Source organism: Gouania willdenowi, chromosome 14, assembly GCF_900634775.1.
Source record: "Gouania willdenowi chromosome 14, fGouWil2.1, whole genome shotgun sequence".
Taxonomy (NCBI): domain Eukaryota; kingdom Metazoa; phylum Chordata; class Actinopteri; order Blenniiformes; family Gobiesocidae; genus Gouania; species Gouania willdenowi.
This window is the reverse complement of record NC_041057.1, coordinates 18208918-18226302: the sequence shown is the minus strand read 5'-3', so window position 1 is coordinate 18226302 and position 17385 is coordinate 18208918. Positions and strand designations below refer to the sequence as shown.

The 17385-nt window shown below is 38.5% G+C and overlaps 1 protein-coding gene across 1 annotated transcript; it reads left to right on the top strand.

Moving 5' to 3' along the window:
* The first annotated feature begins 4501 nt into the window (after nt 1-4501).
* Nucleotides 4502-9134, top strand: LOC114475953 (transgelin-like). The gene is made up of 5 exons (XM_028467177.1): nt 4502-4829; nt 7873-8062; nt 8145-8316; nt 8389-8491; nt 8605-9134. Exons 2-5 carry the CDS (start codon nt 7880-7882, stop codon nt 8747-8749), a joined length of 603 nt encoding a protein of 200 aa, XP_028322978.1. The 5' UTR covers nt 4502-4829; nt 7873-7879; the 3' UTR covers nt 8750-9134.
* Nucleotides 9135-17385: the final 8251 nt, after the last annotated feature.

The window sequence follows — 17385 nt, the reverse complement described above, 5'->3', positions numbered from 1 at the left end:
TGGTAGACTGCTTTCTGACCAGTATATCGATAATCGCAGTATCGTCATATCGTGAGATAATCGCTATCGTGAGCTTTGCGTGGCGTATCGTATCGTATTGTGAGGTACCCAGAGGTTCCCACCCCTATTGTTAACCACATTACACACCCAAAGCTGCCATGTAAGAAGCTTATAATCCTCAAATTGGAGCGACTTTGAGGGTTCAGCATCTTGCCCAAGGGTACTTCAGCACAAAGTCAGGGATAAAATAAGCTACAATGTGTTTTCCAGTAAAGACATGATTATTATGGGATGTGTCTATCCCAGGTTGAAAGATTGACGTTCTGCTGATTCATGAGTACATTCTGTGTATAACACCTGATGCGGTGTTACTTTTTACTAAATTTTGATTTAGTTTTAGTCATTGTCTTTTGACTAAAATCCAAGTTAAAGGTACTCTGTTTCTTTACCGCATATGACTGAGAGGGGGATTTTAATCATCTTATTGTTGATTTAATGTTTTTTCTGATGATTTTAATCAAGTTCGTATTGATTTTTAAACTCTTAAATGTTTTCCGTTGCACTTTTTAATCATGTAAAGCACATTGAATTGCCTTGTGTATGAAATGCCCTTTACAAATACATTTGCCTTGCCTGACCTTGCCTAAAATGCATTATTGTTTTAGTCTAAATTTAGTCATCGGGACGATTTCACCTACAGTCTAGTTTTAGTCAACTAAATGGCATCATTATTTTAGTCAACTAAATCTGTAACAGATGTAATTGACTAAAATGTAAATAAAATGTAACATTTGTTAACCTGATATTGGATGAAATGCATAAGATTGGAATACCAGTAAACATATTTTGATATAGTTTTCTCCAACATTTCTTTCAAATTACTCACAGTCTAGTTATTGTCACTTGAGAAACTGTTAATTGACGAATATTTCTAGTCTACAAAATGAACACTTGATTGATGCACTTGATCTGAGAGCATAGGTGTTCATGAACCCATCCCCCACCCCTCAAGCACCTCCTTTCCTGGATCAATAAACAGAGGTCACATAAATTAAGGCTAAAGTCTAATCTTATGTTGTGCTATGATATGATAAATCACACAGTGGGCATCCAACAGTTCTCTGCAGATAAGTCAGGAAGATGCATGAGGCATGACATCACTAATCAGTCCTAAAGGCATCACGCAGTCACATTTCCAACATGTGAAGGTCCTAATGTTTTGATTTGGATTGTCACCAAGAATAGGTGTCTCTGTGACCAACACACAGCACCTCCACCTTGAACGTGTCTATTGGAGAGCCATTATTTTCTGCACAACTGGTTCCTGCCTCAAAGCATTATTACAGGAGGTGGTGGGGAGCAGAAGATTTATATGGACATTTAGGGGTCACTGTTTGGTGAGCGTGGGAGTCGGAACAGTGAATATGTACAATAAATAGAAAGCACACAGTGCCTTCAAGAGGACCAAAGCCCACACTGCAGCTGGAGCAGAAGAAACAATATTCCATCTGATAATCCTGTGATTGAATGAGCACGTCCATCCATCCTGTGTCCTCCACACATCCTGTAGGTCACACTGTAAAGCCCAACATGAAACAGCACAACTCCTGCTGTGTGATCAGCTAGTGTACCATCACCAACTCAATTTGACTTCAAGCTGGTGTTAACAGTCCTTACAGATCAGGCTAGACCCAACACCTGCTGTCCTTAACCAGGCTGCTTTATGTGTCATGACACCTCTTTCAGACCACTACCACCACCAAACCAATGATCTGTGGCTGTGTACACACACAATGTGTAGATAAAGCATTTTCATTACGTTAATCCAAAGATTGCATTGACATGTTCGCTTCACAGGGAGTGCAAGGTCGTTTACGGCTTCTATAATCTCTCCTTGAAGAAAATTGCAAGAATGTTTTCATGGAAAACATGTTTTTACTGTTTAGTTCAAATGCAGGATCCCTCCTCTGTACATCTAATGGGCCCAATCATGTTAAGATGGAACTTTAATCTGGCATCTGGCCACGAAACCCATTACAGTGATATGAAGACATTACAGTTCCTCCCAGCACAAAAAAGGAAGCTAAACACACAAGCAGCGGCTGAATGAAGAAGCAGCAGAGCTTCCAGATTTGATCAGGAATTAAAACCATTGTGTGTCTTTAATTATAGGCTTATTGGCTTTCCGATGCTGTTATTGATCATCTTGGAAATAATGTATCTCTAAAATGTGTCCCTTTAGTTTAACCACCACATAACTTGGATGATGTTGGATGTAAGTCCGAAAACTGGTGTCAAACTAGATTGTGTGTATGTGTGTGTGTGTGTGTGTGTGTGTGTGTGTGTGTGTGTGTGTGTGTGTGTGTGTGTGTGTGTGTGTGTGTGTTTTAAACACAAGTTAATGATATCATAACTTAACCAATGATCGCAGAGTCAGAGAAACAACCAATTCCCTCTTTTGTTGAGTTGTAGCAGCCTCAGATTTTAGATCTGGATGACAATATGTGACAAACTCGTGACCCGGGAGTCAAATTTGATGGCCCTTTGGAGCATCAAATTTGGCCCGCAGGAGAAAGTAAAAATGACAGAGAAAACATGAATCATTGTGTAAATGCAATATTGCATGATTGCAGTCATTTTTCATGTTAAACAGTGAAGAAAATGCAAATTTCTTACAAAATCCTTAAATTTTCCTCAAATTTTGTTACAATCGCTTGGATATGGTCGGTTTCTTACATATTTAGTATTTTATGTATACGTAGAAGTGCAAACCAGGGCACAATAAAGTTGAAATTACTCGTTTTCCTGCATAAAATCTGTGGCTCACTTGAGATCAAACTGCTCATTTGGCCCCTGAACTCAGATGAGTTTGACACCCCTGCATTACAGTATTGTTTCTGTGCAGCTAATACTCACTTAGCAGCAGTGTGTCTAGAAACTAAATAAAATCCCAGACCAAGCGTATCCATAGAAGTCTATGAAGATGAGACTCCAGTTGTTTTTAAGGAAATCCCCACATTCGTACAAATGGCTGTACAGTATTGGATTCTGATGATGCGATGAGATGTTTGCATCCTGCCATCTGCCACTTAAAGCCACCAGATGCTGCTGTAGTGCAGAATCACACTTGGAACATGCTAACAAATGAATACCAAGCTTTACAAAGGTACTAAACAACCCCCGGGCTGCAGATGAAGCGTTAAAAACAATCACTCTTCTGACTATTGTTCGGAATGTGACTACACCACCTGCTCGGTTTTCACCTTTCAGTGTGAAGAATTCAAACCCAGAGGGGAAAAGAAACAGTGTCTCCTGCCAGCGTTGAAGTTGGAAAAAGATACACGTTGTTGCTCAGGGCTTCACCACGTGTGAAATCTGTCATATTTGTGTATTCTTCTCACGCCTTAGATTTGCTGGGCAGTGGTTTCATGTTGCTGCTGTGTCAGAACAAGTGAAAGTAGAAATAATTGTTGTGAAACTCATGTAATAAAAGGACAACAAAAAAAAAAACAGTACCGTGGTTGGATGTTCTAAACAGAGAATGGGTTTGTCTAAAGTCTAAACCAGGGATTCTCAACTGGTGGGTCGGGACCCAAAAGTGGGTCACTGACCTGTACTGGGTGGGTCGCGGACAGCTGATCAAAAATAAATAAATATTTAATGTCTCTCATGTTGGGTTGGACTTGTCTTTTATTTTGAAAGAAAATTTTCTTTTGACAGGCCTGTTTTAAAATTCTTGTCTCACAGGCAAATACATAGATTTATGTTTGAAATTATGTTTCCTCCACTTTATCCGAGCCTCATCAGAACTCCACCTGTGCACATTCTACTGCTCCCAATGCTATCATAAAAACATACAGTAGTTTGAAATGAGTCATCGACGTTTTTGTTGCAACCATTAACCATTCATTTGTACGACAGTCAATTAATTCGGACAAAAAACAGATGAGACCTGACTTCATCCTTTCCAGGGTGTGCATGCGAGCATCTTCTTCAACGTTGCTAACACACCTGTGAAAAAAGGCCTGTTGAAACACAGGTTGGAACCACCTTCATTTTTGTCGCAGGCCAAAGCCCCTAACATTAGGCTTTACCTAATGATAGTCCACAACGTATAAAGAATAAGCCTGACAGGAAAAATACCCGCCTGTTTCTGAATAACCATCGGTGGAAATAGGGAATTTGTACCTGCCTCTAAAAGTCTGAATGGTGCTTGTTTGTTTATCCAAATCAGTCAAAGAAAACTTCATAAATCCCACACACTAGCAGCCTTCTAACCATGTTATCACAACTGATGTCATCACTAAATGTTTTGCCAGGTCCAGACTTGCTCTTGTCCATGAGTCTGCCAAGGCTGGGCTGAAAGTGGGAGCGTCTCCGCTCATTGTCAAATAAACTGCCTGCACTTTCTCTGATCAACAGTTTGTACAAACACAAAACCTGAAAAACCATTCCAGGGATTCTGTTTCCAGCTTGTATTCTGTAGCAGCTCTCCTTAGCACAGAAAGTCTAATGCTTCTGCAGCGGTAAGAGGGAGAAATTTGGAGAATTCCTCTGTGACCACACCAAACTCTGGCGTCACATGCCCAAGTTTTTTCTTGCCATCCTTCTGCTAAATAAGGAGTTAATGTCTGAGTGTGGAAACAGAGAAAAAGCAAAGGGGTGGGCCGGTGGCCAGAAGGCGTAGCTTTCTCTTGCTCCTTCTTTCTGTTGAATGTGGTGAGGACATATAATTCAGACGGGGCGTTATCTGTCATTCAGTCCTGAGCTTTCAACTCTGTCCTGAGTTGTGAGAAATAGTAGCTTGTGCACATACGGTGATTCACACAGTAAGTAAACTCGCTTTTCTTTCTTGTTTTGTCTTGGTGTTGCATTCTTTGTGGGGATAAAAGCAAACAAAAATGTTGTCTTTGGACAGCTGATTCATATTTATTTGAGGAAAACTTATCAAACTTTTACATGACTTTACCTTAACTTAATCTCTCTTCCTCATTTTTGATCACAAACAGCTTCAGGCAAAACCCCCAGAGTTAATGTTTAAATATTACGCAGCAGGCGAGAAGCCCCCTGGTTAAGCTTGTACATTCCTGTGCTGAAAAATCAAGTTTCTTATCTACAGTCTTCCCAGCACTCCCACATGTGGGAGCAACAACATGTGAGGCATTCAGCTGGATTGTTAACGAGTTTAGTTTCTTGCAAAGTTTATTATTTGTAACATTGTTCTTGGCTTGTAAAACGTTCTTTCCTCCTGAAACGACAGTGAGTAAACACTATGACAGCTAAACTTGATACAAAGCCTGAATGGCAGCATATGTGGTGCATAACCTTCACTCATAAAAAAGAATAGAAATAGAATATATGAGGAGTAACAGATATAAAAAAAAAAAAAACATGAACATGGAAGTATACTGTATAAGCTATTGAAACATTACTGTGTTAAAAAGAAAAATAGTTGTGAAACATTTCCCAACAGATAACTCAAGAGGGATACGGAAGTTTGGGAATGTGGGTGGTGCGTGGAAAATAACACTGCAAAGGAGTCAAACAAGGTGCTCAAACAGCCCGTGGAAACTGATCAGAAAAATGAAGTTTAATGTCAGTCATGGGAACAGCTAAAGGGAAGAGGAGTGAAGGAAAGCACATGTTGAGAAAAGTCACTGAGGCTCAGACACCTCAGTACCAAAACATTATCATTTATGTGAATGTAAATTTGAAAGTGAATACATAAGTTAAATATGGTCAGTAGCCTGCACACATTTGATAATGTTGGTGGAATGGTTTATCTACTGTAAGACAATAATGACTATTAATGCTCATTTTATCACCATCATGGCGCCCTCAGGCGTGTTCCAACCGCAGCACTAGTCACCAATCTGATGTAATCTGATTACCTTAACAGACTTCAAACTCACCAAGACAAAATACAGATGACTGACAGATGTAGCAGTGTCTTGGTAGAGTTAAATACAGTTTTTTGCATTAAATCAATCATGCATAAATGTTTTTTTTCACTATAACATTATGACAAATTAGTTAAAGTGCTGCAGATTTGGTGTGTGGGTTGGGATAAGATATGTTTTTTTTTTTTTGTTTGTTTTTTTTTTTAAAAAAGATGCAAAGGGATTTAAATAATAAATAATAGACAATTGTTATATTGTACAAATATGTTACATGTTTCACGATTAGCTAAAAGTTGTTACGTATCGGATAGTAAAATAGGTGATTTTCTAATGTAATGAAAATGTTGCTGTTACTCTTCCTTCATTATCTTACGTCTAATCAAAGAGAAAACGTGAACATTTTGTATTTAAGAAGTTATTTTCTGGTAGCCCTTTGGATTATCCAGTACTTTTTGAAGTTGCTCTAAGTTTTAGAAAGGTTGGTGAATCTGGTTTACATGGATCACCTCAATATGAGTTAAAGCCTTTTTAAAAAGCAAATGTTTCCACTGGACAGTGCCTGTGGGCCAAATAGTTAAAGCCACCTTATTACAGCGCTTTATAATATCCACATGTAACATTTACAATATAGGTTCATTTTCTTTTTCGTGATGTGTTTTAATCACGTCAAAGCTAATTTATGTACATGGGCTGCAAACCTCTCAGCTCCTTTAAATGACGTGTAGATCACAGCAGTCCTAAGCTGAGTAATCAAAGATCAGATACTGTAAATAAAACAGGTCAAGTAGACCTCTGACGTCCTGAGACCAAACAGAACAGAAACATAAAATAATAGATATGATTCATTTTTAACCTTATATTTACAGATCACCCCAGCAACCTTGACAACAGAGTTGCTTTGAATATGATTAAGTTGTTCACAGTAACCATTAGGACACTCCCATGAAATGTTCTTAAAGTACACATCACTACGTAATCTTCCAAAACCTGCATTCAAACAAAAACGCACACACCCATGATTGAACATGGGTGTGAACAGAAGTCGTGAACTCGATCCACCTCAAAGGAACATCTGACTGAAACAAACAGACATCCTGCCTGTGATCCAATTAGTGGTTTGTAATTTCAAACGTACAAAACCGTCATCATCTTGTTGGACTGCGTTTGTTTCACTTCCGTCTCTGTTAGAAATTATTTTTGGAACAAGTGTAACCAACAGGAAGATGCTTGTCCTCCGTGTTCCTGAGACAGCATTAGACTCTCAGACAATGGACAGAGAAATGGGGATCTACAGATGGTCCAGCACAAAGCTGTTAAGACACAATGATCATTTGTCAGACTGTCACCACACATTGTTAGGAATGAGCTCCCTGGTTCTCAGGCCAGGAAAGAGATTTGTTTCTCTGTGCGAAAAACAAATATTCCTCCAAGATTTTATCCTTTATTGCCTTTCAAAGAAAGTGCAGGTTGTCACCAATCTGTTGATTTTATTGAGACGTAGTTTGTATATGTCAGGGTGCGAGGAAAAGCCTAACATTGATTGTCAGTGATACATTTTTCACATCCATCTGCTATGTCACACTCTAAAATATTGAGTCATGTTTAAGGGTGTGTTTCAATCATAACCATTTTCTCCCAGTAAGCAGCGGTGGGCTGTTGTTTTCAGAATCCTGTGTATGCCTCGATACCTTTGTCAGGAAGGAAGTGACAGCTGAGAGAGCAAACAGGATGCAGGGAGTGAGTCGGCTCTGCAAAGCCAACAGGAAGCTCATACACATAAATAAATCAAGGAGGACAACAAGCACGAGTACTTACTGAGGACTGGAGGGTTCTCATTCTCATAGATATTCAGAATCTCTGCAGTTCTTTGAGTTTATCAGACGGCAGCAACAACTGATGATAAAGTGACTGTGAGGAACTGATCCCAATCTTGTTTTTATTGCACAATCTGCATCTCTCTCCCTTTGAACAGGATCAATATGGCCAACCAGGGTCCCAAGTATGGTTACAGCCGTGAGGTCCAGAACAAAATCGATAAGAAGTATGACCCAGAACTGGAACAAAAGCTAGTGGAGTGGATTGTTGCTCAGTGTGGCTCTGGAGTTGGCCAGCCAGAAACACCTGATCGGACAGGCTTCCAAAACTGGCTCAAGGATGGATGTGTAAGTGTTTGTCATGCATGGAGTTCAACATGTCTCTGAGTGTCAGCACTGAGATGAGTCTGCACTTTTTATGTACATTTAGGTGCTGAGTGAGCTCATTAACAGCCTGTATGGAGCCAACAAGCCAATCAGGACAATCAAGTCCTCCAGCATGGCCTTCAAGCAGATGGAGCAGATCTCCTTGTTCTTGAAAGCGGCTGAAGGATATGGAATCAGCACAATGGACATGTTCCAGACGGTAGACCTTTACGAAGGTAGCGTAGAAGTGATAAATTGACTAGAGCAGCATTGGGAGGACTGGGTTGTTATTGTGTGTATTTCTGCAGGCAAAGACTTGGCTGCTGTCCAGAGGGCCCTGATGGCTCTGGGTTGTTTGGCTGTCACAAAGGATGATGGGAATTACAAAGGGGACCCCAACTGGTTCCCCAGGTGAGTCTGAACATCTTTCTCCATTTCAGGGAACATTGCTTTTCCAAAGGCAGTGCAAAAAGGTTGAGGTTTGAAGTTATTTACTGAGGAACATTTTGCCTGTTTGTGTGCAGAAAAGCACAGGAGAACAAGAGGGAGTTCTCTGAGGAGCAGCTGACTGAAGGCAAAAATGTCATCGGCCTGCAAATGGGCACAAACAAAGGAGCATCTCAATCTGGCATGACGTCCTACGGACAACCCAGACAGATTCTCAAATAACTGTCAAGCTAGAGAAACCATGCGGCACTTAAACCCCCCTGAGTTCTGTTGTTCGAGAACATCAGTCAACCAGGAGGGAGACCACCTGACTCTCACCTGGGCCATGAGGAAGAAAATGACCCAATTAAACTGGATCTTTATAGGGACCAACACACTGTGTGCACATTTTACACTAACAATAACATAGAAATATAGATTTTAGATTACAACAAATTAGTTTGATAACGTACTTTACACAAGGCTTTTATTTGAGGGTAAGGATGTTTTACCCCCTGAACATTCTGAGTTGTCTTTGTTTTACTTATGTTTCTACAAATGAAAAAAAAAAAAAAATAAGTGATGGATGTCTCACTGCACACAAATGAGAGTTCAGATTGTTTCAACACAGGAAAAGATCTTACAGGAACTTGCAAAGCTGCGTGAAAGCAGTAATCCATCTTAGCTTTAAAATTCACATCACTGTGCAATTTGTCATTTCAAAGCCTGCCCTGTTTCATACATCCAACAGCGCCATACTCATTTCCGTTCTTCATGCAATGAAAGTCACATACGTAGATTAGTTTTTGTTCCTCTGCCTGTGTGGAAGCACTGCAGGTGCCGCAGCCACTTCTTAAATCTCTTTGAATGCACAACCCAAAACTGTTTCTGTTTTCTGCCATCGTACATCAAAATGATAAATGGTAACAGTTACTCAGTGTGATGTATTGTGTCTCAAGCACATGTGCAGTGTCTCAGCCTCTTTGTTGAGTCCTGGAAAAAAGGTAACCATAAGTTTATTATTAGATTTTTAAATGTTACAGAAAACAGTATCGTTATTGTGACATGTATGTTTTAGTTCTCAACATATTCTGCAAGTAATTGATGTCATTTCAATGCATTCTAAAGGAATGTTGGGAATTCTAAATAAATACTTACATAAATGAATTATTAGTGCTGATTTTGTTTTAATTTGAAATATTTCTTTAGTGTGATTATTATAGGGGTGTGATGGGAGCTGGAATGTGTGGAAAGTGTGGTCAGAATAAACAGGAGCTAATGTCGTTAAATTAAAATGTACTATGAGGTTTTAGAGAATACTTTATATTATCATACTTTGATACGTCTGATCCACATGTAAACAGAAGTGCATTATAACCAAAATTTGGCAGTTCACTTTGAGTAGATTTAGGAAAATAACAGAGGCAATAGAGACAGAACAGAAGTAGCAAAAGTGGAAAGTTACTGTAGGTTTAACGACAAACAATATGACAAATCAAAGGAGAGAATTGCTATTTCTAATGAAGAAACATCAGCAAGACACTGCAGATGATGGTGACTGAGGTCATAAAGGTCACCAAACATCAAAGACAGATCAAAGCTTTTCCTACTGGGGAATAAACTGCTGCAGAACATTATTATAAACACTTATTTCTCCTTTTCACTTTGTCAACATAACAGACACAAATATTTACATTATTCAATGTTGAATTAAACACAATAGATGTTATTAAAAAAACACAATAAGTACATCTGTATAATGTTAAATGCTTCAAATAAAGTGAAACGTCCCATATTGTAAATGTACACCCCACCAATTACGGGAGGCTTTCAGAGTGTCTTTACAACAGCAGATGATCTCACAGCTAAAGCTGAGTAAATCCTAAAGCAATGTTCAATTCTATGTTTACCCATTTAATGTATAACTCAATCAGCAAGAAAAACAATCATGACCTACTTTTTCTATGGTTTCTTGCACTATCGCTACATCCCAATCTGTCTAGTTATTGTTTGTTCAAGGAGCACACGTTGTTTTCATGAAAAGCACCAAAGCCCTGCTTCAGCCCACATTCAGTGCAGTTTGTTCCACAAAACTCTAGATGTGCATGAGTGGGGCTCAACTGTCTATCTGGATATATATGAATAGAATGAAATTAACCTTAAAATACTGCAAATTCTGCTTCCATAATAGTTTTCAGCTGTAATTCTCTATAATTGAACCGTGCATTGCTTGTCTAGGAGACTTTAGTTTTTCCCATTCAAAGCCAATGTCAATCTAGCATTGTGTCATCTCACACATCACCTGCCTCAAGTCTCCAGAAGATGTCTGAATCATTGGATGGATGGATGATGGTTCACTCTCTTTTGTTCCAAATGACCATGGTTAAATGTTGAAATCTAACTACCTTGAGTTAGATGTTGTATTCTCTGGATGGAAGTAAAAGTTCCATCCATAATAATAATTTCTGACATGTTGTGTCTGCAGGCCGCTGCAAATAATAACACCGACAAACTCTTGCCTTCTCTTGTCACATTTGATTATTCCCCAAACACGCCAAAGCACACGTCACTCGGAAAGTTTTTTTCTTTGGTATTCTTTCATTGATCACAGTCACAGCGTTATGATAACTACTTATAACTACTTTGTGGCAGAACCTACAATAAGTATTTTTATTTTAATGTTCATTGATGCTTTATTCAAAATGCAGAAACAATAATACAGGGATGGGCAGCTGTTATCACAGTTGAGGCCACAAAAATGTGCTTGTTTGATCCAAAGGTCACCTTATTGGAATTCTTGACAGCTAGAATATTGGCTAATCTAAGCAATAATACAGGAAAGAACAATGGGATTGTTTTGTATATTTTCCTTTAATTTTTTTTTTTTTTTATGTATTTTTTGTTGTTTTATGTGTTTTTGGAGTTATATGGTCTGCTTATCATGATGTTGTGTCTGTTTTTGCCATTTTTTTGTATTTTTGGACTAATTTTATGTGGTTCTGGAGCCATTTTCTGCTGTTTTGTTGTTGTTTTGTGCATTTTTGGAGACACTTTGTGTGTTTTTGTTTTCATTCTGTGTTTTCAGATTTTTTTCATGTTTCTGGAGCTTTTTTTTATTTTATTTTTTTTTTATTGTATTTTTGTTGCCGTTTTGTGGTTTTTGGGAGTCATTTTGTGCAATTGATTTGGGGGCCAGACAAAATTGTTGCCAATTGTTGTCCATAACTGCAGTAACACATCCCTTTCCACACTACAGAGGAATGTTGGCCTCTATATTCTGCTGCCCTAACAGGTATGATAGGCCTGTTCACGGCCTTAAGGTCAGAAAACACTTTGAATGGACAGAAGCCAGTTTGAATGAAATGGGAAAACGTGAATGAAACAGCTGCTTTAAAACCTTCCCTGCCCTCAAAGGCAACCCATGTGCTGCTGAAGAGTTCCACCGCGGTTAGAGACGGAGCTCTCACTCCTTTGCTGTGTGAGAGGAGTGTTTTACAGTTGTATCCCAAGAGGAAATGACGCACCACTGGCACTGACTTGTGCCCTTAGAAGAAACCCTGAAGTTTAAGCTCCTTCAGTCAGCCTCTCTAAGCTCAAAACCCCGTCACCAAACCACAGTACCAAGGTAAATCACGTGAGCTTTCAGTGTGATTATCAGGCTGGAACTAATCCAACAATCTCTAAAGTATAATTGGTGTGAAGCAGAAATGACTTAGTGGAAAAAGTTGTCACACTTCACTAAGGATAGCTGGCTCCAGCCTCCAAAGGCGGGCTTTCTGGATTTGGCCAAAACGGGAGTAAAGGCAGTGAAGGATTAAAAAGGTTTTGCAGTGTTATCTGCAGGCTACCATGCCTTCATTTTAGCCTAATGCATGACAGCAGATATAGCACAGCCAGGAGTTACTACTTTGTACCAAATACTTCAAGATCCAGACATTTTACATCTTGGAATCACATTTATGGATTTTCAATAGAAAATTGACATGGAAAACACAATTTTGTGCAGTACTTAGGGGCGGATTCACTAAAGGTTTAATGATATTAAAATATGTGCAAATGTCAATCCACTAATAAATAGTACAAAGACCAAAGAATCAGGAGTGCGCCGCCGTTGCGCTTCCCAAAGCACCCTCAATCCATTAATCGCGGTTCCCCCTAATGAATATGCATAGTAGGCGGATCTGCCAGAGGGAACAAAAATATGGGAGGAGGAAATGCAAATACATTTATGCAAGGGGAGCAATGCGATTCATGAAATCTGGAGCTGTTTGCGGTGATAGCTATAGTACCAGAAAATAGTACGACTGACAAGCAGGTGCAAACACACACGCAGAGATCATCGCTGCAGTATATGTGGGCAGAAAACACAACAGAGATTTAAAAAAACTCCAGTTGTGTGTGTGTGTGTGTGTGTGCATGTGTGTGCGTGTGTGTGTGTGTGCGTGTGTGTGTGTGTGTGTGAGAGAGAGAGACAGAGAGAGAGAAAAAAAAGCTGGACGTGCGTCAGTCTCTCCTCCGCGGGTCACCGTCTCACACACACGCACGCCATCAGCCGCGCGCATGCACTCATCTGTCATTCACAGTCACATCCACGCACATTTCTACACTGCGGATGAATAAAAAATATCCATTTATCTAACTATCTGCTGTAATTCATCCATTTTTAAAATTTGTTTCCTCTACCAACACCTACAATTCCTCTGCTTCACATTTTTTTTTCTCGCTTCGGCGCACTCATGTTCACCCTCCATGTTTCAACACGTACGAAATGCTCATTTAAATAAGGGCGGTCTGCGCCAGTTCTGCACGTGCACTAATCATTGCTGCAATCTTAGTGAATTCCACTCAGCAGGTGAGGAAACTGCATCACTAAAGGACTTTGGGAAGCAACTGATTTACCATCTTAGTGAATCTGCCCCTTAGTCTCTTGGAGCTTGTCCACAATGAAAGGAGAGATCCGCAGTGTCAGCCCCCATATGCTGTACTTCCTTTTTTAAAAAAAAAAAGAAAGAAACAATAGAGGGATGGAGGTTTTGATGAATCAAAACTGTCATGGAGACCACATGTACTGATTTTCCAATAGAAAACAAAACAAAACAAATGAAACCAGCTATGTTTGACAGCAGAGGAATTGCACTAATGTTTCCCATTGTATGAAATGAAAATATAAGGTCATTAAGTGAAGTCACAAAAGACTGAATAGAAGAAAGGATCGTCCTCTGAAAGGCTGAAGAAGTAAATGGGACAGCTTGACTCTGACCATAGAGCCGCTGAAAAAGCTCTCAGATAAGAGCAGTTATTGAGGAAAACGGTGCCGCAGTCAATGAGTATGGATACCACTGTCTTTGTGCAGGTCAGGCAGCTGTTTAACAGCTTCATAACCAGAGACTTCATATCAAGGCCCATCAATCTGAAGCGTGAGATCACTATCAACCTGATGTTCCTGTGGATGAAAGAGATTGATTGAAACCCCAAAAGAAAAGCAGCAGTCCAGCTGTTATGGTGGCTCTTTAACAGGCAGGATAATAAGACAGAAGTGTAAAAGACAGGTCAGTGCCGGCCCAGATGGAAATGGTGAGTAATATGAGTGGGAAGCAGGTGTTTCCACAGCTGTTGGTTTGAAGCCAAATATTGAGATCTGGAGCATAAAAAGTAAACTTGACCCCCTCGAAAATAAGATTTTAAGGCAAAAATGTGCAGCTGAATCTGAATGCGATCAAACTGACAGCGTAGGTAATTAGGGACAGGTGTAGGATACGCTATTCTGCTTTTCTTTCTTTCTTTTTCTGTGGAAATCCAACTTCCCATGAGTGAAAAATCAGCAACTTTTGCATAAAGGTCCAGTCCCATGCCAACTGGATTTTAGAAAATTGACAACAAATCAACAATCTGTGCTCCGTATTTGCAATTTTCACCAAAATGTAGCCCCATTACCAAAAATGCTATTATTATGTTTTTGTCTGTCCAATACAAACGATCCATACAGATCATTGTTATACTGAAAACTGAGCCAATAGAGCATCAACACTTGCAAATTATCAATAAGTACATTTTCAATGTCAAGTCATTTTATCTTTGTTAAAACAAATGACCAACATCTCTATGCTGTCTAGAGGCAATATGCTTATTTTCAGACTTTGACATCTGTTTGAAATCTGCCTTTACACACTAACAGCTGCTGCCTGTTTTGCCTCGCCGGGCCCCGACCATTACTGCACAGTCAGCTGTAAAGCAGTCACACATTGCTACAAACGTTTTGTCCTGAAGAGCGTTATTCTATCACCTTATCGGCACTCGACCTGCTCGTCTGCAGCTATGAAGGTGCAAAGTGCTCTTTAGCAAATCTCAGAGAAAGTGAAGTGGCTTTTTTTTTTTGTCTGGTGAGGAGAGAAGACTCTAGAGCGCCCTCACTTGACTGAAGGAGATTATTACACATTGGCTCAGCATTTAAAAGTCTGAAAAATGCCAATATTTGCATATGGCTGCTGCAGCTCCACCATCATTCACCATCACCACCATCTGTTCCATCTGTTCCAAAAATAAACACATATCAGTTATACACGATGTGGATGTTTTGAGTAAAAACACTTCTGTTTTCTTCATTTCAACATCTATTTTCATGTTACTTTATGCAACATGAACTTGTGTTACCGTGGAGGCTGACAAATAGGGGACCCACAAGGGACTTGTGTCGCATTTGTCACAGGGATTTAATGTCACATCGGGTCAGAACACATGACACTGTTAAAACATTCACATAATGGAAGTCATCCAATGAAAATGTGACTGCTAAATTTAAACTTTTCTCATCAAATCATAATCTGATTTTGTTTTCAAAGAGAATATTAACCAATGGACTAAGATCAGAGACAAAAAACAACATTTGCATGTGAAGAATAATCATTTACAGTGTCTTTCAACCTTGGGGTTGCGAACCCCATGTGGGGTCGCCTGTAATTAAAATGGGGGTAACCTGAAATGTCGAGCAATTGATCAAAAATAAAACAAAAAATGTATTGGTGAATTTGCGAATTAAAACAACACAATCTTAAGCAACTGTATTCTATACTTTCACTTTGTCAAATATTAATCTAGTTAATAATAATAATAATAATAATAATAATAATAATAATAATAAAATGCAGTATAAAAATATCTGAGCTGGCACAATGTGTTACTAATACTGGCAACTCTGTATTTATAATACAGTATAACAAACTTGATCAAAAACGACTACTAGAAAACATAAGTCTTTATGGTCGCCAGAAATTTTTTATATTAAAATACGATCCAAAAATGATTGGGAACCACTGAGTTAACAGGTCTATTTTGGGGCTAACATTATCAAGAATAATAGTTTGTGTTGCTTGTTACTGTTTTCAAGGTTGTGGGGAAATGTCTAGTAATTAGTTAAAAAATAAATAAAAATTAGGTATTACATACTAGATTGACATTTTTTTTATTTTTTTATTTATATTTTTTTTTTTCAAATTAACACACCACATACAATGAATATCAAACAACAGTTTTCTATACTTAAACTCTCTCAAATAAAAATATCTGAGGTGGTGCATCTTGTGACTTTGTGCACAAATCCTGGCTACTCTGTAAACACTTTGGTTTAAAAATAAACTTTGAAAAAAGTTGTAATTAGAAAGGAAATTATATTTATCACTTTGTAAATATGTATTTGTAAGAAAACATCTGATGTTAGTGTGACATGCTGTTAGGATGTTGAATGATGTTATTCTGTTTTAGTTGATGTTTATTCGATGAAAGATTTAATTTATATATATTTTAATTTTTATGAAGGACATTGTTTAATTTTCTTGTGATTTTTGTAAATTTTCTTGTGATTTTTGTAAATTTTCTTGTGAATTTTGTTAATTTTCTTGTGAATTTTGTTAATTTTCTTGCGAATTTTGTTGGGAGCCCAGGATGAAGACTATAGGGGATCCTATTTCAATAAAACAATCAAATAAAGTTTGAACAAACACGATCAAAGACTAATTCTAGAAAGAAAAAAATGTCTCTGGGGTCGCCAGACATTTGTGATATGAAAATGGGGTCATGACCCAAAAAAGGTTGTGAACCTCTGCCTTACAAAAAGTGCTATTCACTATGGGTCAAATTGGAATTTTACATGAAATTCTTTAAAAATGAAAATGACAGAAAATAAACACATTTTCTATAAATGAGTCTTTGCAGCTGCTGTAGATCTCAGGTGACAAACAGGTGAGTAAAGCAAAGGGTCATTTCATCAGTGAATTACAAAATAAAAGCCTTCATCGTTACTTTGGCCTGTCAGTGCGGTGTGACAGCGTTACAGTTTCCTGTGTTCAGGCACCGATTAGAGGCAATAGTCAAATATTGATCTCTTCATTGCAGGGAACATTAAACTACACTCATAATGAGACAATTACATTAGAAAGTGGGAGGATACGTTTACATTTTCACCATTTAACAAACAAAGCTCTTCTAGAAATCTGATTAGTTTGTATTGTCTCTATTGGTTTTTTACCTGACACGCTTTACAGTGATGAATCATATTAAAGATGAAAAAAAAAAAAACATTTATTTCTAGAATATTTTACAACTGTCTCCATCTGTGATATTGACTTTTAGCAGCTAAATGTTTAATGAGCACATTTACTTTTATTTGCTGATCATTCATTACGACCTCGTAGAGGTAACCTTGGTTAAAGGGCAAAGTAAATGGGAAATAAACAGACTCCATGATGAATGAAGAGGGAAATAAAGTAGTGAACCTTGTTTTCAGGTCTGTAAAGAAATGCCTCCCTCTGTTGGAGAAAGCCCTGCATCAAGCTAAAGAAAACTGTAAAAAGGCTTCCACTCACACTGGTGGTAACTGGTGGGGA

Bases quoted from the DNA above. Each gene is read 5' to 3' on its own strand.
- LOC114475953 (XM_028467177.1), top strand. From the start codon at position 7,880: ATGGCCAACCAGGGTCCCAAGTATGGTTACAGCCGTGAGGTCCAGAAC. The intron at 8,317-8,388 runs GTAGCGTAGAAG...GTATTTCTGCAG, and splicing joins GACGGTAGACCTTTACGAAG to GCAAAGACTTGGCTGCTGTC. The intron at 8,492-8,604 runs GTGAGTCTGAAC...GTTTGTGTGCAG, and splicing joins GACCCCAACTGGTTCCCCAG to AAAAGCACAGGAGAACAAGA.